At 45.3% G+C, this 21,930-nt stretch overlaps 2 protein-coding genes across 4 annotated transcripts in view; one reads left to right on the top strand and one right to left on the bottom strand.

Moving 5' to 3' along the window:
• The window catches only part of SLC2A8 (solute carrier family 2 member 8), a 62,155-nt gene that overhangs the window by 16,578 nt on the left and 23,647 nt on the right, over positions 1 to 21,930 (bottom strand). Inside the window, 3 exon segments of the mRNA XM_065572731.1 lie at positions 1,761 to 1,967; positions 2,771 to 2,933; positions 4,905 to 5,059. Coding sequence (XP_065428803.1) covers positions 1,761 to 1,967; positions 2,771 to 2,933; positions 4,905 to 5,005 — 471 coding nt within the window. The 5' untranslated portion in view covers positions 5,006 to 5,059.
• FBXW2 (F-box and WD repeat domain containing 2) lies at positions 5,231 to 15,056 on the top strand. 3 transcript variants are annotated; one of them, XM_005279451.4, is made up of 8 exons: positions 5,231 to 5,698; positions 5,969 to 6,074; positions 8,078 to 8,587; positions 8,987 to 9,181; positions 10,269 to 10,402; positions 11,359 to 11,445; positions 12,263 to 12,432; positions 13,318 to 15,056. In XM_005279451.4, exons 3-8 carry the CDS (start codon positions 8,098 to 8,100, stop codon positions 13,604 to 13,606), a joined length of 1,365 nt encoding a protein of 454 aa, XP_005279508.1. In that variant the 5' UTR covers positions 5,231 to 5,698; positions 5,969 to 6,074; positions 8,078 to 8,097; the 3' UTR covers positions 13,607 to 15,056. The 3 variants fall into 3 exon arrangements, with proteins under 3 accessions (XP_005279508.1, XP_005279507.1, XP_005279506.1); XM_005279450.5 differs by having other exon boundaries at positions 5,231 to 5,722; XM_005279449.5 differs by having other exon boundaries at positions 5,231 to 5,760.

Raw genomic sequence — 21,930 nt, 5'->3', positions numbered from 1 at the left:
CATTCCATATCATAATTGCAGTTTTACATTTTATTTGTTCAACCCTGCTGCCTTATGTAGCCACAGTCTGCATATAGAACAGGAGTACTTGTGGCACCTTAGAGACTAACAAATTTATTAGAGCATAAGCTTTCGTGGACTACAGCCCACTTCTTCGGATGCCAGTTTGCATATGTAACTAAAACTAAGTGTAATGTGATATGCATTCATAAAATATAGTTTTTCAAATAGAAAATGCCTTAAATTGGAACTAACTAGTTTTTCCCAGGGCAGTAACAACCATGATTTTACCTGGTAAAAACAAACAAACAACAAATCAAATCAATCTCTGGTAAATACTAGGTCATCCCTGCATTGGGACTTAAACCTTGTGTCCCCCTAATAATTTTAGTCACAAAATAGACTTTAAAAATTCCCATATAATTGAAATCCCTCTGAGGAATAGGCTACATTTGAAGGTTGGTTTTGTTGTTGTTGTTGTTTGGGGGGAGGAGCGGGGGAAAATAGGATTAATGGTCTTTAATGCCATTTTTCTTCATAAGGGAAAGTTTCTTCTTTGGCAAGGACAGACAAATAAGTGTTCTTTCAGATAATTTCACAAAGAACCCCTTTCTTTCAAAGTTGCTGCCATCTCTTATAACAAACAATAAGGGCTGAAGCCAGAGGCTAATTAACTGAGGCCTCAGTCCTATAGAACAGAATAGGGCAGCCCTTTTGAAAGTGAACAGTTCTGAGAGTTTCTCTGAAGTCATTAATGCAGTCTAACAACAAATAAACTTTCAGTAATGGAAAATGCAGCTATACAATATGCCAACCACAAATGTTTAAAAAACAAATTTTTTTGAAGTCTCATGATTTAAGCCAATAATGAATTTTGGAATTTTTATTTGCTGTCTAATTCCAGAGACTTAAGGTTACATTTACTTTGCAAGAGCTGGAAACACTGGGATCCCTTCAAAAACTATGAATTACACTAGATCTGCTCACAAAGGAGGACAAAAGGGAAGGGGAGGGGTGAAGGTAGGGGAAACTGAGGGGAAAACTAGTGTGTGTGCGCACACATGTGCGCGCACAGGGAAAAATGAAAGTCAGGAGATAGAAGTAAACTGATGTATACATTCTGCCTGCTTTGCACTGCTCCAAAATGCTGTAAAGCTGCTACAGCCTAGTAGTGAATCTGACCCTAAGAGTTAAAGTTTTAGAAAGATACTAAAAATTGAAGATATGTAGTCTTGGTTTTATTTACTCTTTATGTATTAAACAAATAAATGTTAAGAAGGACAAGGAAATTCCTGTACTAAAACTGTGTTAAAATGGAGTGAAGACCGAAAATAATTTAAAATAATAAATAATAATATTTTTTTTTAAAGTGTTACAGTGACGCACTAACAACAAGTACTATAAACCTGGGAAATTCAGAGTTAACATTAAACTGAAAAGAAATCCAAACATATTGAGGATTGGAAATGCCATTGGGAAACCCAAATCACCTAAGTTTCGCCTTTCAGAGACACACCAAGAGGAAATAAATGTAATCCATCTTTAAAGTCAATGCTATTTAATATAAAAGAGCACAAACACTAATATGCTATGATCATAGTCATATGGCTATCTCGTGGTGTCACTACGGGGTAGAGTTAAGGTTGTATGGGTGCCATAGCTGTGGTGCCACTCCTGGTTTTAAGTTTATATTATCTCATGCAACATTTTTCCAGACTATGCGGAATAAATAAGAAAGAAATAGAAAATGTTTCACTTACTGGAACAACAAGTGAAGTTATGCCACTGGCTAACCCAGTCAATATTCGTCCAATGTAAAGCATCCAGACATTCTGGGCGGATATGATAATTGTAAACCCAGAGACATATGGTATTGAGCACAGCATCAAACTCAACTTCCTCCCAACTTTATCCACCATACAGCCTCCCAGTATTCCTCCAGCAGCAGCTCCTAATGTTACTACAGACTTCAGAAAACAAGCACACACAAATAGATAAATGACTATACATTCTACAGCCTTTCCAAAAATGCTTTTTGGTTTAAAAGATGATGTACGGAAGTCATTAGACTAAGGGACAAAGACTAGCCTACCTATCCATTCATAAAGTAGTGCAATCCCCAAAGATCATTAGTCCACCTCAAAAGGATAGTAGGGGGCGGAGTGTGTGTGTGTGTGTGAGTGTGAGTGAGAAAAAATTAAAAGATATACTAGCTATAGTCAGTTAAAAACAGAACCACCATGCATCTTTTTAGAAAGTACAACTTAAGGTTCGAGACAGTGGCCAGCTTCACTGTCCTGGGGCCTCAATTGTTTGTTTAAGTAAAGAGATGCTGCCTCAGCAGTGGCCCGGCAAGCTGCTACAACATGCTTTTCTCCCAATATAGCGCAATCTCATTTAGCAATGAGAGAGGGGAGCTCAGTCTCCAGGGCCCATTTAATCTTTGGACATTCTATTGAAACTGCCAAGAGGAGGCCAGTTAATGCCAAGTGCAGTGAATTCATAGAATGAGGCAGAAAACTCTAAATTCATTTCATAGACTACCAAACAGCCATCAGGTGGAAACAACTTTCAGTCACTCACACTAAAATTTGAACAAATTACCTAGAACCAAAAGAGTCCATATTCTATTATTAAACCCAACCTGCCTAGTCTCATACAAACAGATAGTCTTCTCAAAATAGACCTGCCCCACAACTGAAAACGTGTAAGGAATTTTTTCTTACCAAATCAGTCACACATTATTATAATGTATCTTGCAGAGACTTACCCCAAACCATGATGCTTCGTTGGTGTCTAATCTTAATTTAGGGTCACTAATTTTCTTCAGATCTGGAATAGCTGGTGAACTGTAACCTAGGACAAATCCAAAGCTGAGGGGTCCCAAAACAGCAGCAAAGGTGGCCAGATATAGCTTTCTGTTCTGGACTTTGCTGTAAAAGAGCCAGGCATGAGTCAAGCAGAAATTCTGCATGTGTATACAATTGTTGGTTCTCCCATTACTGCAAAAGCCAAAGAAAATTCTGTTTTATAATATCCTTCATATGTACAAATTGTGTGACTTGGTCAATCAAGTATGTAAATAGATCAGTTCAATGTTTCAGAATCCTCAGTGCAAGCCAGCAGACAATCTCAATCCAGGTAAGAATCTGGAGATGTCTGAATACATAAAAAAAGTAATTTAAGTGTTCCAGAACACACAATTTAAATTGCCTATTTTGGTATCATCTTAGGGAGAGTTAGAGGTGGAGAAGGCTATCAAGGTAGTAGCAGGTGAGGTTAGAACCTGAACAAAATATAAACTGGAACATCTCTTTTCAATAAGTATCACTCAGTCATAATTTTAAAAACAGTGAAATCCTGGTGCCACTAAAGTCAATCGGAGTTTTTCCATTGACTTCAATGGGACCAGTATTTCAAGCTATAAGTCACAGTCAACAGCCTAGGATCACAGCTAAAATAAAATATGCAAGAGAATTCAAAACTTTCCACCTCTGCTCTAAACATATTTCTGCAATCAGATCCCATCTCTAAGCCATTTTGATTTTAGACTGGAAGATTTACTAGTTCAAGGTGGGTCTGGATACAGAAAAATCAATCTCCCAGCACTCAAAGCCAACTCTCTGTTTCTGCATGTATGTTTTTAAAAACATTTTTTCAGTCATCCTCTAACTCCTACTTACTTTTGTACCACGACAAAATCCAACTTGAACTGAAGGATCTTTATTTCTTAAACTAGAATCAGAACTTTTAGAACTTCAAGATCTCTTTCCATCCATACTTCTCAACATGCTTTTCAAAAGATGAGTAAAAATTATGACAAAATGACTTCACTGAGGTCATATCATCAGAGTGGCAAATCTGGAATAGAACCCATGTCTCCGAAGTCCCAGTCCCAATCCATCAGACCATAGTGCCTCCAGGTTTTACTCTGTTGCTTTCAAGACCCCACTCGCTTCTCTTTGGCTATAGCGGCTCTTAGAAGTCAAACAGTCTATTCAGAATCCTGTTACAAACATAATTACATCAACCTTGTCTTGAAGGGCCTACACTTGCTCATGACCCACTACAAGACTTGCCTTTGTCTTCACCACTGCTTGTGTTCCCATTTAACTTGGCAAGCTCTTTTCCCAAAAACTGCATTTTCTCTGAGCCCTTCATACTGTCACATCAGCTCACTAGAGCACTCTGCCCTCGTTCATAGTTTTTAAGGCCAAAAAGGACCATTATGATGATCTGATCTGACCTGACCTTCAGCAACACACAGGTGACAGAATTTCACTAGAGTGATTCCAGCCTCAAGCACTTTTGGTTGAGCTAGAGCATATCTTTTAGAAGACATCCAGATGTACATCCAAACCCTTTCTAAGTGTTGTTTAAAACTTACCACCTTGGCTCCATTTTCAGTCAGCCAGATGTCAACCAGCTTTCCTCACTGAGTCTTTTTCCCACCCACCCATTAGGCACTCTACTCCGCTGTGCCCAGAACTCATACTGTGACATTCTTCCATATTAATCACTGAGCTTGCCGCTATGTCTCAGGAGAGAGTTGCAGGAATGCCACATTATAAAACTATACTGTATTGTTTGAGGCCTTTTAGTTTGTTCTGTGAGAGCTAAGTCAAAAAACGCTTTTAATTAATTGACAAATTCAATAAAAGTAGGAAAAAGAACTCAAATGAGAGCTAGATAAAGTATGAATGGAGTCTAGTCAGGAGCAAGGTCAAATATTCCAAAGCCAAATGGCATGTAGGCTGGAGCCCCACATGGGAAGGAGCAAGCAAAGCCTCTGGAAAGACTTCACTGGAAACATCAGAGTAGGGATGGCAGTCATACACTGACACTTTGTTACTACTCAGCCAGGAACTCCAGTGTCCCCAGCTCAGGAAAGCAAGGGCTCTGACCTCAGGTAGACATCCAGCACAGGGAAGCTCTCAGCAGGCAGCAACCATTGCTCACTGGGCTTCCTGGAGCTCAACAGGGGTTGGGATTCCTCAGCAGCCATCTCTCCAAAGTAGCGCTGTCCTGGCAATGGCAGTCCGGTGAGCCTGGCCTCAGCCTAACGAAATAAAGGGACAAGCAACAATAGAAAAGTCACTAGAGTACGGTAGTTGTGGAGATTTACAAACCCCTCTCTGTAGGGCCAGGGAAGGGAGGGAGAACCCAGAGCTCAGGATAAGAGTCTACGGGGCGCAGGAATAGGTGCCCCACTCACAGGGATTGGAAGGGGCTATTCACTCTCCAGTGATGGGCGCCAGCCCAGCGCTCCCCGTATGCACAACCCAGGGAGGGGACAGCAGCTGCGGGACGGTGCGGACAGCGCCCCCTCCCCCCGATCCCTCAGACGGGAACCAGCTACCGCGCGCACGGAGCCTGACGCGCGCCGGGCCTCGCAGTTGAGGCTCCAGGTACCGAGGGAACAGACTGAGGGACCGACGGTCCCTTATGTCCAGTCCCCCGCAAAGCGTTTCCGGGGATTTTCTAGACGTGGAGGACTGGCGAGCTCTATGGGCCTGGCTCTGACTCCCCGGACAGGCCAGCCTCGCTCTGCTGAAGGGATGGCTCTGGGCGGAGTCTCGGCCTGCTCGCTCGACAGCAGTTCGCTGCAACCCAGCCGCCTTCTCTCTCGATCCCTTTCCTCTGTGGGGCCGGGAGAACGGAAATAGCGAGGGGCCGGGGCGCAAGACACTGACGTGTGGTGGGCGCGCCGGAAGCTGCTCGGGTAGAGGCTGTGCCTGTAGTGGGATCTAGTGGCGGCAGGTTCGACCCCGGGGGAGAGGGGTGGGGCAGGACCCGACTTCACCCTCCAGGGCCCCGGCCACCTCCTCCCAAGGCCCCAGTGACCCCTGCGGGGAGGGATCGAGGGGTGGGTGGGTGCTAAGGTCTCGGCGGGGCGGGATCCTGGGGTGCAGCGGCTAAGCGGGGGTCGTGGCGAGGCAGTGACTGAATCTCTGTTTTGCTGCTGCAGGAGAAATGGCTGCAGAGGAATCCCAGCTCCTGTTTGGCTCTAGGGAGCCAAATGAGCAATGGCTGGTGCCTGCTGAGAGACGCCTTGCGCCTGACACCTACCTAAGGTGAGTATTCCCGGAGCCCCCCGCCATAGCGTAGAGAAGCGCCCGACAGTCTGCAGTGAACAGCGCAGCTGGCAAGTGGCGACACTTCCCCTCCCCACCTTACACAATAACCAGATATAGGATCACAATGGTCCCTTCTGGCCTTGGAATCCGTGAAAAACAGGTTCTAGCCTGCAAGCATGCCCAGGTTGGGAATCGTTCCACAACTAGTGCTACATTTGTCCTTTAACAAAGGGTACGATGTTCAGGTCTTAGCAAGGCTTGCGAAAAGTTGCCTGAAGTTTTGACAGAAAAAAGTGGTCAGACAGCATCTGATTATCGGGGTCTGTTCTGTATTTGGTGAACTGTACACTTAACACATTACCACCACTGTGACTAAAAGCAGTAGACTGTTGAGTTAGTTGCTTGACCAAAATCAGTAATGAAACAAATGCTGGAAAACTCAGAACAATTTCTGCAACATTTGCATACTCAGGAGATGGGTAGGTCAACTGGATGTTAAGCTTTTTGTTCTACTCAAAATCATTAGACTTACTAGTCAGAAACTAGAACAGATTTTGGTTTAAAATATATATATATATATATATATATATAATATAGGATTGAGTTTCGTTCCTCAGTCCATGTAATAACTACTGGCTCTAGCTATTGTGTGTATACAACAAACAAGGATCAGAGATTTTAAGAAGCTGATACATGCTTTACATGGAAAACCCTTCACCAGAGTGCAAGATGGGAGTATCTGTGAGAAATTAAGAAACCCATATTAAACTATGGTCATAATGTTAGCTGTCTTACTTCTATTAATTTAGAAGCCATTATTAATCTTGAGGGAAGTAAACTCTTGTTATCTGTAGGTGAATGGGCTGCTGTTCCTTTGGCATTATCTATGTATGGGAAAACTAAGCATTTTGTTGCACCAATGCTATCAACAGGGAGACTATGGTGTAGACTGAACAGATTTACACAGTATTAAAAGCCTATCTGTCTACACAGTAGCTTCTGCTGTTTGTAGCACTGGTACAGAAAAGTCTTATGTACCTCACTTTTGGTGTGATATTAGCCTGCCTGAATGCATAGAGTTTAATCAGAAGAAGCTGTAAGGGGGAAACTTGCTTCAAAAGAGGTTAAGATAACAGTGGCTGAGCCATTAATTGGGAAGAAGCTACTTACCTGGCTCCATCCGAGCTAGAATGGCTTGCTCTTCCCGGTGCTAAACCTAGGAGCAAAGGAGGATACTAAACCATTGCAGGACACCAGGCCAAAAAAGGGGAGTTGGTTGAGTTATTTGCCAGGGAGCATCAGTGAGAGCTGACAGGCATGAGAGAGAGGCAAACTGCAACAGAATAGTCTGCTTCTACCAACTCAGAGATGGTGCTAACTGGTCTAGATAAATTATACCAGAGTTGGCAAGGAAGGACTAAGAGTTAGGTAAGGGAAAATATACATATAGATGTTTACTGGTTTTACTCTTTGGTCTGTGTGCTTTGTACCTTTGCATGAATGTGTTTCGAATGAGCTGTTTTTGATTCATTTTAATAAGCTGCTGTCACAGGTTCCTGGAATGAAAGAGCTTACAAATGCCAAACCCACCTGGGCTGTTGCATTAATACAGTGGGAAACAGGGAGGCTGATATTCAGAGATCCAGTCTGACGGTAGTTGAAGAGCATAGTTCTACCCAAAGAGAAGTGAAGGTAGCATGGCCCATACTCAAGAGGGATTAAGACAGATCTAAAGCATGTTTACAGGGAAAACAATGAAACTAGTACTTAGTAAAAGAGAAACATTAACTTACTGTGGCCAAATACATTTCCTAAGACCATTGAATCTACTTTGTAAATGCTATATAGTTATCTATTGTATGCCTGAAAAGTAAGTCAGTGTACAAAAAAGTACATTATCAACATGAGGTTGAGAATGCTGATAAATCAATGATTAAAGATGAGAAATGTTTACATTATCTTTTTGAACAGAACTAACACAATATTTTGATGTACCACAGGTAAATTTTTCCATAACCTTATGGAGAAAAAGGACTTTGAAGCATGGCTTGATAACATTTCTGTTACATTTCTTTCTCTGACGGACTTGCAGAAAAATGAAACTCTGGATCACCTGATTAGCTTGAGTGGAGCAGTCCAGCTCAGGCACCTCTCCAATAACCTAGAGATTCTCCTTAAGCGGGACTTCCTCAAACTCCTTCCACTGGAACTCAGTTTTTATTTGTTAAAATGGCTTGATCCTCAGACCTTACTCACATGTTGCCTCGTGTCAAAGCAGTGGAATAAGGTTATAAGTGCCTGCACAGAGGTGTGGCAAACTGCTTGTAAGAACTTGGGTTGGCAGATAGATGATTCTGTTCAGGACCCTCTGCATTGGAAGAAGGTTTACTTGAAGGCTATTTTAAGAATGAAGCAACTGAAGGACCATGAAGCCTTTGAGACATCCTCATTAATTGGACACAGTGCCAGAGTATATGCACTTTACTATAAAGATGGACTTCTTTGTACAGGTGGGAAGCCCAGTAGCCTTGGAGTCTATTGTGATGCTTAAAGATTTCTCATCTTTGAGCTTTACCCTTTGTTTGGTAACAATATAGTTTGTTTAAGCTGATTTATGATAGCTGTGCTGTTGGTGGTGTTGGAGGAGGGATGGAATTGTAAGGAGTGAAGGTGGGAAACTGGGAGGCCATGCACCTAGCAATTAAGTTGAAACTGTTGCAGTTGTGTTTGTGTAATACTGAGACTTCATCGTTCCCTGAAAACTAGACCTTTCCTCATTAAGTAAGTCTCACCTGTCATGAGTGGAGAGGAAATACTTAATTTAAGACAAACATGGGGAAAAGCCCAGTAGAAGTCTGGGAATTACATGTCACTTTAATGCAGCCAGCTATCGTGTTCTTAAACTATAGGTTCAGATGACTTGTCTGCAAAGCTGTGGGATGTAAGCACAGGGCAGTGCATATATGGTATCCAGACACACACTTGTGCTACAGTGAAGTTTGATGAGCAAAAGCTTGTAACGGGATCCTTTGATAACACAGTAGCATGTTGGGAATGGAGCTCAGGGGCCAAGATCCAACATTTCAGAGGGCATACAGGTGCAGGTATGTTGAGCTTTTATTCAACTTTTAAGTCCATCAGTCAAATTGTGAATTTATCCCTATCAAATTAGAAACGGAGATTGGAATTGGACCATTGTACTGCAGACACTGCTATTTGTGCTGTAAGTTTAATACTGTGAATCAGTTTCTCATCTTTTTTGAGGGGGAACCTGCCGGGGGGGGAAATAACCAACACAAAACTACAAATATGCCCACTAGCTCTGCTTGCTCTTTGGGGTCAGTCCTAGGCTTAGGTACACCCTGGTCTGCAGGGTCATGGACACAATACAGGTGGTATAGTTCTGGTAGTATAGTACTTGATGCCTGATCAGTGTGATATGGAGCACAATTCACCGGGGCCACTTACATCCCAAGACGGGAGAGGATTTGGGGAGAGGGATGAGATAGGCCCAGTGGATCTGACCTTGCCTGTATCACTAGTAACTCTTCACATCTCTCTTCCTCTGGAGGGGCTTACAGCAGGTGTAATAGGCTGCAGTAGCAGCTGCAGCTCCACACCCTGGAGGGAGAATTCCCTCTCATCAACTCTCCTTCACGTACAGCTTGATTATTTGGGCTGGCTTGTGGGCCCACAGTTTGTCCTTTTGAATTGGAAGGGTATCTGGAATTTACTAATTCTGCTATGTAAACATGCCCACTTAGAAATTCATCTTGCACCAAGGACAGGGGGCTACCTAGCAGAACAGCTGAGGCTTTAAATGTAAGTTTTATGGGGTGGGGTTTGATGGGTTAAGGCTTTTCAGAACTAGGATATTTAAAACAAAATGACTTTTGGAACACCTACAATGGGGACTGGCCTAAATAATTAGGTTACACTACACTTAATTCATACCTCAGTCAAAACACAACCCTGCTAATAAACTCATGGAGAAGAACCAGTAGCCTTGGGATCTAAGCTTTAAGGGGTGGAAATAATAGATTCATGTATTTAAAGTAACCATTCAATCTGTTTAAACCATTAGAATCTTTGAAAATTGAGGTTAATTGTGTTGGCCTGGTACTCTCATCTCAGATGAGATGGAGGATAAATGTAGAGAGTGGTGCTATTCATTTAAAATCCTTCTTGTAGTTTTTAGTGTGGACTACAATGATGAACTTGATGTTCTGGTCAGCGGTTCTGCAGACTTCACTTTGAAAGTATGGGCCTTATCAACAGGAATGTGCCTGAATACACTTACTGGACACACTGAATGGGTCACTAAGGTAGGGTTGTATTGATGTAGTCAAATCTTGCTTTGCAAGATAATACTGTGCATGTGTGTGTGTTTTACACACATCCCATGTCTCCTCAAGTGGTATTCCTTCACTTGCAGCCATACAGGGGTGGACTGTCAGTAACCAGAGATAAGCAGTTGATGCAGGAATTGTCAGTTGTGATTCAAAGAAAATCGTGTTAAGATGTTACAAAATAACCCTTTGGCAGAAGAGAGACAAGGTGGGTGAGGTAATATCTTTTACTGGATCCACTTTTGTTGGTGAGAGAGACAAGCTTTCAAGCCACACAGAGCTCTTCAGGTCTGGGAAAGGTACTAAAAGTTATCACCTCACCTACCTAGTCTCTCTCATATCCTGGGACCAACATGGCTACAATTATATTTCATAGAAGAGGCACTTACAAAAGCTACAGTGAAAACATTCAATCCACTTACATGATGTAGTTCCTATTGCAAAATGAATGGAGTGATTAGGGTTCAATGTTTTATTCCAGGAATGAGTGTGATTGTACTGAAGCCAAGCTACTTTTAATTGCAATGAAAAAAAGTGCTGCTTGTCTGTAAAGTGTACAGTCAAAATGAAGGTGAGCAAAGTTTTCTCAAATGAGGAAGCTGGAATGCTTAGTTCTTAGCTGGTCAGGGTGATTCTAGAATCAAGTTTAACATTAGAGGGTTTTCTGTCACAGTGAGTTGTCAGCAGTGGGAACACAAAGTCTTAATTGTTCTGGGTTCTTTTTAATGACAGAGTATTCTTCCTTAAAAGAACCTATGTCCCATAGGCACAGTCATAGCAGAATTGCAAGTGTATTTAAACCTCCATTACTCAAATTGTCAATAAACCAGAGCAAGTTTTATACTAGATTTGAATAGGTAATTTAACATTTTACGAAATAAGGAATCTGTTTAGTGAGCTTTAGACCTATTTAACTATTTCTTCAATTGCAGGTGGTTTTGCAGAAGTGTAAAGTCAAATCTCTCATGCATAGTCCTGGGGATTATATTCTTTTAAGTGCAGATAAGTATGAAATCAAGGTAGGTACTGTGTCTGTCTAAATATGTATCACAGTGCAGAGAAGTATGGTACTTTCTGCATGTAGGGCATGCATTGGAGCTTTTAAGAGCACATAGGCTGTGGGGAAAAATTAATCAGTGAAGCATTGTATAGAAGACAAATGGGTCTTTGAAGTTAGTGGTGGTTCTATGCTTTTCTTTATATTTTAAGACAGTATCAGATGGCTGGGTGTGCATTAAGTGGGTAGCCCTGGGTTTGCAGTAAGGCATAAGTCCAAGTGCCTTCAGTCTCTGCCAACTGTACTCTTGTTGGAAACTCTTCTTCAGTAAGGGGGTGTATAGGTTGGGAGGAGGAGTTCTGATTTTAATAAATAGTTTAGAGCTTCACAATGTTTCTCATAAGTGTGCTCATGGGGACTTTATTAATCTTTTGTTTGGGTAGAGAAAGTTAATACAGTTAAGAAGACTAGCAAAAGATTTGGTGAAACATTTGTTGTTGCTAAAACTAGTCTGTTTTCTTGTTCACTTACTCTGTATTCAAGAGATTGAGTATTAACTAAAAAAGCCCCTTCAGTGGAACTCTTCAGGCTTGAATCAATACTGCTACTATTCTGTAGATTGAAAGCAAGAAAAACCTGAAAACCAAATACTTTCTGTAGTCAGGCACTCCACTTCCAGAAATTGTCTGAAATATAACTTGTCTAAAGTCACTAGTTGTTGGCAGCCCAGAATGACTACCACATAAATAAGTGCAAAGCAATCGCTCTGTGTTCATGTAGCAGTTTACAGCTTGAGATGCTTTATAGTATGAAAAAATAGATTTTTTTTTAAATTGCAGATTTGGCCTATTGGAAGAGAAATAAACTGCAAATGCTTAAAAACCCTGTCCGTATCTGAAGATCGCAGCATCTCACTGCAGCCCAGACTGCACTTCGATGGTAAATACATAGTGTGCAGTTCAGCTCTAGGATTGTACCAGTGGGACTTTGCCAGCTATGATATTCTCAGGTACATTTTTCAGTTTGAGACTAACTTTGCATGTGAAGTTTTACTGTTGAGGTTTAAAAAACAATCTGGTTCAAAACCACTGTGGTAGACTACAGAGCCATTTGGTGGGACAAGGAAGCATAAGGACCATCCCTCTCATGGTACTGTTAGGCTTGAGACACATCATAAAACATCTCAGAATTTAGTGGAATGATGTAGTCAGATGTCCTGCAAACTGCAAGTGAGGGGGTCAGAGAAGATTAAATTCTGTTATGGCCTTACTCTTAATTGTATGCTCAGTCCCAGAATAGTGTTGGCACCCAAAATCATAATTTCCCAAGAACAGGATTTATTATGGAAATACTGACAGACCTCTTTTGAAGGATACTAGCTCATTCAGCCAGCTGTGGCTCTAACCCAAAAGAAAAGCACAGTTTAACTTTGTTACCTGCCTTTGGGTAGTTTCACCTCCTAATCTGGCTTCAAATATATCTTTGTGGGACATTTTCTAATAAGAAGGAATGGACCTAGAGCAGCCTCTATTGGGGCATGTGAAGGGGAGACTCCATATAAGTGAGGGGGTTCCTCCTGGGAACACTGGGTAAATTTTTCAGAAGTGCCTCCCTTGTGGAAACTTAATATCAGACTTGTTTTTTGTTAAGAGGGTGGCTTTAATCTACAGTCATGAAGTTTTAAATAGGCAATCTTAAATACACAGAGCCTGAACTGGAATTACAGGCCTGGATTAAGGCATATTGGCAGCTCTTCAGGGAAACTAACTACTTCTTCCTTAAATCATTTTTTCCTTAGACTCCAATTTTCGCTCTCTGTAGATGCATATAGGGGATGAAGTTTAATTATATACAGTGATACCAATTCTGATTTAAACACTGTCTTGTCTTTCAGGGTCATCAAACCTCCTGATTTTGCAAATTTGTCCTTGCTGGGCTTCGGAGATATATTTGCCCTATTATTTGATAACAAATATCTGTATATAATGGACTTGAGGACAGAAAAACTGATTAGCCGGTGGCCCCTGCCTGAATATAGAAAGTCAAAGAGAGGTTCGAGCTTTTTGGCTGGTGAAATGTCTTGGCTAAATGGACTAGATGGCCAAAATGACATGGGCCTGGTTTTTGCCACCAGTATGCCAGACCACAGTATTCATTTGGTATTGTGGAAAGAACATGGCTGAAGATGTGGCAGGATATTCATGAGTCTGGGGCTGGAAGCAGTGTGTCCATGAAAGAAGACTTTGCATGAACCAAAGTTGCACACCTAATGGTATCATCATGCAATGCACAATCATTTATCTTTTGTTTTCTAGGCCATTTGGGAGAGATGGGCTTGTTTTGACATAATACCACACAGCATGCTAACAATATTTGCCAATGAATTTAATCTGTACTCGTATTTAAGCATACATAGTTGGGTTTTCTTGACAAAGTATAGATTATAAAAGTTTAAATCACTCAGATCTATCATTTAAGTCTAAAATGAAATGGTGTTTGATCTGAAAGACTTCTATCCTATATCTTTTGCTGAAACAGAAGGTGAAGCTACTATCTTGTTATGATAGGCTTTTATACATGTAACATCAAGTGCTAATCACAGTGCTAAAACTGCACCAGTACAAAGAATACTCAGTGCACAACTGCATGGTTTCCTCAACTATCAGCCTATTCAGGAACTTGGTTTCTCCTTGTTGTAGTTTTAAACTCTTAGCAACCTGAAGTCAAGGAAATAGTAAAGTCCTGTTGCCACTATCAGAATATTTCTTGATGACAGCAATAGCTTGTTTCTTTAAGTAGGGTGCTGTGTACATGTGATATTCCCATCCCTTGGCCAGCCTCAGGCAAATTCTTAGACATAAGCAGCATAAATAACTGCAGGATTTGAACTTGGAGAATTTGTGGGCAATTTTTTCCACAGTTCACTGCTGGAGTGGAATTGGCACAGAAATAAACACTCTGTTCCTGGACAGAGTACACAACACAATAAAATCAACCTGCAAGTTTAATGTGCCATTGCACAGTTATTGAATAAATATTTTGGACCATGTGTTGGTCTTTCCTCAGGGACTGAAACATGGAATATTTATTTGCACAGAATTCTCCAGCAGTTCATCAAGTACGGCTTTATTAACATTGCATAACTTTTCTAGAGTTTGAGTGTCTGAGCACAGTTTAATCCATACATTTAGGGAAAACATTAAGGGAAAGGAACTTGTTTAAGGCCGAGGCAGCAGGCTTCAGGCTCATACATTGTGTATCAAATGACATCTAAGGGCTGTCTACCATCCAACATAAGAGTGTGCTAATGAGTACAGAAGTACCTGTTAAATCTGGATTGGAGAAGGAGGATGAAAATTGTGACATTGTGAATACACCCTTTTTTCATAAGAGTTCAGGAGTTCTAAACATAAAAGAATAGAACTAAACTACTCCACTGTACTCTTCTCTGACCAGTTTTACTAGGTCTGACCACTGTAGAGGGTGAAGATTTTTAGTAAATATTTTTAATAGTAGGTATTCAAATATGCTGAATCTGACTTTTATATTTAAAAGCTGTATCTATCATTACCTGACTCCTATGCTTTAGAACTGCATTTCTACATTTTGAAAATAAAATTTCCCCTCCCTGTCTATTTTTACACTACTTCTAAATATAAGGCTGCTTGAAGATTAATGACTCTGTCCTTTACCTAACACACTTACATGGCTCCAATCACTGTAATAGCTAAGCATTTCAATGTACATATCCTCACATCAGCCGTTGGGTAGGGCAGTATAATAATTTCTTTTTCGCAGATGGGGAACTGAGGACCAGAGCCTCAAAGGTGTTTAAACACCTCACTCCCATAGATTTCAAGCAGGGTTACATACCTACCTATCTTTGAGGATCTGGAGCTGATTGACTTGGGAAGTCACACACAAAAAATAATTGATCCTAGGTGTTTAAAAATTTTAGGCAATGAGGGGCAGCTGAAAAAGGCAGCCCTTTTAATACCATCTAAGGTTAAGAAACAGCTCCCTCTCAAAATCCATCCCACTCCTTTGTATTGCATTTTTTTGCTTATTCAAACAAAATTAATGTTTTTTTCATTAATGTTACAATACAGAATTACAAAACTTTGTATAAAATACTATTGTTTGGCCACTAAAATAGAATGTAGGGTGAAATTTAAACAACTTGATTTGCAAAGTCATTTTCCGCACAACTTTGGTTACTCTTTTATTCAGTAGAACTTGCACATGACACTCATTTAGATAATTTTAATATTTTGTACCTGGGCTAATTATTTAAGATAAACCAGCAGCACGGTGGTCAATAAGTAATTACTGTAGGTCTAATTCTACCCATCTCTTAATGCTTTAGAACCTTTTATATAAAGTAAACAGGTAAAAGTCACTATTTTGCTATAAGTAACCCTGTAGTTGTCAGAACAGGTTCCATCCTTTCTACCCCCCTTTCAATATCATTAATTGGGTTGTTGCTCAGCTGCAAACACTCCACAAAATTTTCTTTAAAAACAAAAAGTCCACAGCATTGCTGAGCAATTGTTTGCTCCTTGTTCCTCTGAAACTCTTCATTAATGGTTTGAGGCTCCAGTTTGAATTCCCTCTCCTGGCTTTGCACGGTGACTGATCTAGCTCTTGCAGCCACCTTTAAGGAACATGTTTTCCCTAGTACTTCAGGCCTTTTGATCACCATGCATTAAGAACATAAGAACAGCCAAACTGGGTCAGACCAATGGTCCATCTAGCCCAGTATCTTGTCTTCCAACAGGGGCCAGTGGCAGATGCTTCAGAGGAAATGAACAGAACAGGACAATTGAGTGATCCATCCCATTGTCTAGTCAGAACTTTGACTCTGGCAGTCAGAGGCTTAGGGACACTCGGTTGCATCCCTGACCATCTTGGCTTTTAGAGAATGCTACCATGAAGGTTCTGAACTTTAATTTCTTAGCTAGCAGCCTAAATTAGTCCTCAAAAACTTCTCTCCTACCTTTCCTAGGTCAGTGGTTACCAATAATCCGTTAATTGTGATCAACTGGTCAATCCTGGAGACTCTCCCAGTCGATCATGATCTCCAGCTGCAGTGGTGCTGCCAGCTGCTAAGGCAGGCTCCCTGCCTGCTGCAGTCCCATGCCACTCCCAGAAGTGGCCAGCATGCCCCTGTGGCGGGGGGGCAGGGGTCTCCATGCACTGCTCCTGCCTGCAAGCACCACCCCCACAGCTCCCATTGGCTGAGAACAGGGAGATGTGGCCAATGGGAGTTGTGGGGGTGGTGCCTGCAGAGGGGGGTAGCATGTGGAGCCACGTGCCCCCCCCTAGGGCCACAGGGGCACATTGGCCCCTTCCAGGAGGGGCGTGGCCACGTAGTGCACTACTGGCTGGCAGGGTGGGGGGGGTGGCACGACTTGTGATGGGGAGGAGGTGTCGATGTGCCTGAGTGGGGCTGGTACAGGTAAGGAGCCTGCCTTAGCCCCGTTGCAATGCCGATCGGCAGCCGCCCGAGACAAGTGCCTTCTGCTGGGAGCCCCCTCCTGGAGCCAGCACCCCATACCCCTCCTGCACCCCAACACTCTGACCCAGCCCAGAGCCACCTCCTGCATCCAAACTCCCTTCCAGAGCTTGCACTCCTCACCCCCTCCTGCACTCCAACCCCCAGACTCAGCCTGGAGCCCCCTCCCTGCGAACTCCTCTACCCCAACTCAGACCCTGCACCGTCTCCCGAACCCCAACTCCCTGCCCCAGCCTGGTGAAAGTGAGTGAGGGTGGGGGACAGCAAGCAATGGAGTGAGTGGGGCAGGGCCGGGCTAGATCCTGGGTTGCCCCTAAATTCAAAAAGTGATCTTGGTGTAAAAAGATGGAGATCACTGCCAGGTCATTGGTACACGTAGGTACTACAACCCCCAGCTCCTCCCGTGCACAGCACAAAACTCTGCCTAGATGTCCTGTGAGATCTGCAACCTTCACACTCAGCCGGCAATTCACCATGTGGTTTTTCCAGTCATCACAAACCCAACTATCTATATTTTTAATAATCAAATCCCTCGTTACTATTTTTGTCTCTTCCTAATAACCTCCCTCAGAGAGGTATCCTCAGTGCAGGAGGATACCATGATATCATCTGGAAGGAGGGTCCCAACTATGGTCTGCTCCAGCTTGATGTTCTCCTTCCCCAAGACTTTCATCCTCCTTAACACCAAAGAGGCTGTCAGACCAGGGATGGGACCCAGAAAGTGTACCTCTGTCTCCCTTAGCTCTGCCAATTCAGCCACACTGGTCTCCAGAGCCCATACTCAGTCTGAGGGCCATGAGCTGCTTGCACCAAACACATACATATGACACCTGCCACTGGGCATGTGTCACGGAGTGTGGGGGAGTCAAGGCCCTGCACCCCTCTTCCTGAGATTCACCGTGACTCTCAGCCAGCCAGTAAAACAGAAGGTTTATTAGATGACAGGAACACAGTCCCAAGCAGAGCATGTAGGTACAACCAAAACCCCTCAATCAAGTCTGCCTGGGGGGTTTAGGGAGCTTAGCCCCCAGCTTGGGGTTCCCTGCATTGCACCACCCAGCCCAAACTGAAACCAAAAAAACAAAACTCCTCCAGCAGCTTTCTCCCCCCTCTCCTCTGCTCCTCCTCTCCTTTGTTCAGTCTCCCGGGCAGAAGGAGTTATTTCTCCCAACCCCCCCTCCTGGCTCAGGTTACAGCTCAGGTAACTTCCTTCAAGGGAAGTCCCCCATCCCCAATGCAACCCCCCTGCAACAGTCCCAGATCAAATCTGCTCCACTCCCTGCTCCTTCACATTTCTCCCCCCTTAGAGACTGAACTGAGCGGGGTCGCTCTGACCAGTGACCTGGGGAAGTTCAGGGCCCCCTCTCCAGGACAAACGTGTCCGCTATCAGGTTGGCACTTCCCTTCACGTGGACCACGTCCATATCATAATCCTGCAGGAGCAGGCTCCACCTCAGGAGCTTGGCATTGCCTCCTTTCATCTGGTGCAGCCAGGTCAGGGGAGAGTGGTCAGTGTGCACGGTGAAGTGTCGCCCAAAGAGATATGGCTCTAGTTTCTTGAGGGGCCACACCATGGCCAGGCATTCCTTCTCGATGGCCGCGTAGTTCTGCTCCCGGGGTAGCAACTTCTTGCTCAGGTACACGATCGGGTGTCTCTCCCACTTTTCATCCTCCTGCATTAACACCGCCCCCAGTCCCATGTTGGAAGCGTCGGTGAACACCATAAAGGGCTTGTCAAAGTCTGGGTTTGCCAGAACTGGGCCACTGACCAGAGCCTCCTTCAGTGCCTGGAGAGCCCCCTGGCACTCCTCGGGCCAGACCACCTTGTCTGGCTTCCCCTTCTTGCACAGCTCAGTGATGGGGGCGGCTATGGAGATAAAGTGGGGCACGAACCTTCGATAGTACCCCGCCATCCCAATAAAGGCTTGGACCTGCTTTTTGGTTTGGGGAGCGGGCTCGTCTCTGATCACCTCCACTTTGGCTGGTTCTGGCTTTAGGCAGCCGCTCCCCACCCGGTGGCCTAGCTAGGATACCTCAGCCATCCCCACCTTGCACTTCTCAGGTTTTACGGTCAGCCCAGCCTCCTGGAGTCGGTCCAGCACTTGTCTAACCTGGGACATGTGGTCCTCCCAGGTCTGGCTAAAGACACAGATGTCGTCAATATACGCCACGACAAAACTCTCCATCCCCCTCAGTAGCTGATTCACCAGGCGCTGGAAGGTGGCCGGTGCTCCCTTGAGGCTGAAAGGCAGGGTCAGGAACTCATAGAGCCCCAGAGGGGTGATGAAGGCTGATTTCAGCCTGGCATCTGCATCCAGCGGCACTTGCCAGTAGCCCTTTGTAAGATCCATAGGTGGGAAGGTACCGAGCGCCTCCCAGCTTGTCTAGGAGCTCGTCAGGCCTGGGCATGGGGTAGGCATCGGCTACAGTGATGGCATTGAGCTGCCGATAGTCCACACAGAACCGGATCGACCCGTCCTTTTTAGGGACCAGCACCACTGGCGAGGCCCAAGGTCTGGAAGATGGCTGGACCATCCCCAAAGCCAGCATGTCCCCGACCTCTTTTTCCAGGTCCTGAGCAGTTTTCCCTGTGACTCGGAAGGGGGAGCATTTTATAGGCGGGTGCGATCCTGTCTGCACCCGGTGGACAGTCAGATTAGTGCGCCCAGGCTGGTTGGAAAACAGCTGTTGGTACAGATGCAGCACCCCTCTAATCTCAGCTTGCTGGGCCGGGGTCAGCTGATCAGAGAGGGGAATTGCTTCCAGGGGGAAACCAGCTCTTGTCCCAGGGAATAGATCTACTAAAGGGTCATCTCCCTGCTCTTCCCAATGTCCACACATGGCCAATACCACATTCCCCCTGTCATAATATGGCTTCATCATATTCACATGGTACACTCGGTGGTGGTGTGCCCGGTTTGACAGCTCCACTACATAGTTTACCTCGTTTATTTGCTTGACAACCTTGAAGGGCCCTTCCCAGGCGGCCTGGAGTTTGTTTTTCCTCACGGGGATGAGAACCATCACCTGATCCCCGGTGGCGAAGGCACGGGCCCGCGCCGCGCGGTCATACCAGACCTTCTGCTTCCTCCGGGCTCGGGCCAGATTCTCCCTGGCCAGGCCCATGAGCTCGGCAAGTCGTTCCCGGAAGGTCAGGACATACTCCACCACCGACTCTCCATCGGGAGTGGCCTTCCCCTCCCATTCGTCTCTCATCAGGTCTAGGGGCCCCCTTACCCGCCTTCCATATAACAGTTCGAAAGGCGAAAACCCAGTAGACTCCTGGGGTACCTCCCTGTATGCGAACAGCAGGTGAGGTAAGTATTTGTCCCAGTCCTGTGGGTGCTGGTTCATAAATATTTTTGGCATCATCTTTAGCGTTCCGTTGAACCGCTCCACCAGCCCGTTGGATTGGGGGGTGATATGCTGAGGTCCAGTTGTGCCGGACCCCACATCTCTCCCACAAGCACCGGAGTAGGGCTGACATGAAGTTAGACCCTTGGTCTGTTAAGACTTCCTTGGGAAACCCCACTCGGCTGAAAATGGTCAGCAGCGCATCTGCCACAGGGTCTGCTTCGATGGACGATAAGGGCACTGCCTCGGGGTAGCGGGTGACGAAATCTACCACCACCAGAATGTACGGATCGTCTTGCTGAGAGGTCCCACTATGTCCATGGCCACCTTCTGGAAAGGCTCCTCCATGATGGGCAAAGGTCTCAAAGCCACTTTCCCCTTGTCCCGGGCCCTCCCCACCCTCTGGCAGGGGTCACAGGATCGGCAGTACTGTCGGACATTGGTAAAGACCCCAGGCCAGTAAAAGTTCTGTAGCAGCCTCTGCCTGGTGTGCCGGATTCCTTAGTGCCCTGCGAGAGGGATGTCATGGGCCAGGTACAGTAGCTTGCGGCGATACTTCTGGGGTACCACCAGCTGCCTCCTGATCCCACAGGACTCCACTTCCCCTGGGGGAGCCCACTCTCGGTATAGGAACCCCTTATCCCACAGGAACCTCTCCTTGCAACCTCTCATCATGGTCTGTACCACACTGAGGTCAGCCAGGCCCCTTAGCTTCCGCAGGGAGGGGTCTTTCTGCAACTCGGCCTGGAACTCGGCGGCTGGGTAAGGGACGGGGACCTGCTCCCTCTGGTCGGCTGGGTCGGAAGCCACAGCCACCCCGAGCCTTGTCCTTGGGTGTTCCCTCCCCACCAGGGTAGGGTTCTGTGCCTCTGGTGTGACATCCTTCCCGAGGTCAGGGTGTAGTGCCCCTCGCCGGCTCTGGCTACGGGTCACGACTAAGGCATTCTGGGGGTTGCTTGGCCAGTCCTCTAGGACCCCCCCATCAACACCTCAGTGGGCAAATGGTGGTGCACTCCCACGTCCTTGGGGCCCTCCTTGGCCCCCCCATTTCAGGTGTACCCTCGCCACGGGCACCTTGAATGGGGTCCCGCCCACCCCTGTCAGGATCAGGAAGGTATTGGGCACCACCCGATCTGGGGCCATCACCTCGGGCCGGGCCAGTGTCACCTCTGCGCCCGTGTCCCAGTATCCATAAACTTTCCTCCCATCCACCTCCAGGGGAACAAGGCACTCGTTCCGCAGGGACAGCCCCGCGCCCACCCTGTAAATGGAGAACTTTGAGTCCGGAGCATCTGGCCCCCCAGAGAAGCTGGCCTGGGGCCCTTCTCTCTCTTGAGCAGTTGATAAACTGCCAGCCCCCCTTGCGTGAGAAGCCTGCCCCTCGTCCGTCTGGGCCTCTACCAAGTTAACCCAGTGTGGGTTCGGTCTGCTCAGTCTGTCCTTGAGCTTGGGGCACTGGGCCCGAATGTGGCCTCTTCGGCCACAGTAATAGTAGCTCATGTCCTGTGGGTCCCCTTGAGATGATCGGTTGTCCCTGACGCTGGGCATTCCCCTTGGGAGGGGATTCCCCATATTCCCCCTTTGGGAGGTCCCTGGGTGACTCTCTCTCTGCATCGCGGCGGGCCTGTTCCTTTGGGA

This window comes from Chrysemys picta, chromosome 18, assembly GCF_011386835.1.
Source record: "Chrysemys picta bellii isolate R12L10 chromosome 18, ASM1138683v2, whole genome shotgun sequence".
NCBI classification, from domain to species: Eukaryota; Metazoa; Chordata; order Testudines; family Emydidae; genus Chrysemys; species Chrysemys picta.
The sequence above is the reverse complement of the archived record's forward strand: the minus strand, read 5'-3'. Positions and strand labels throughout refer to the sequence as shown.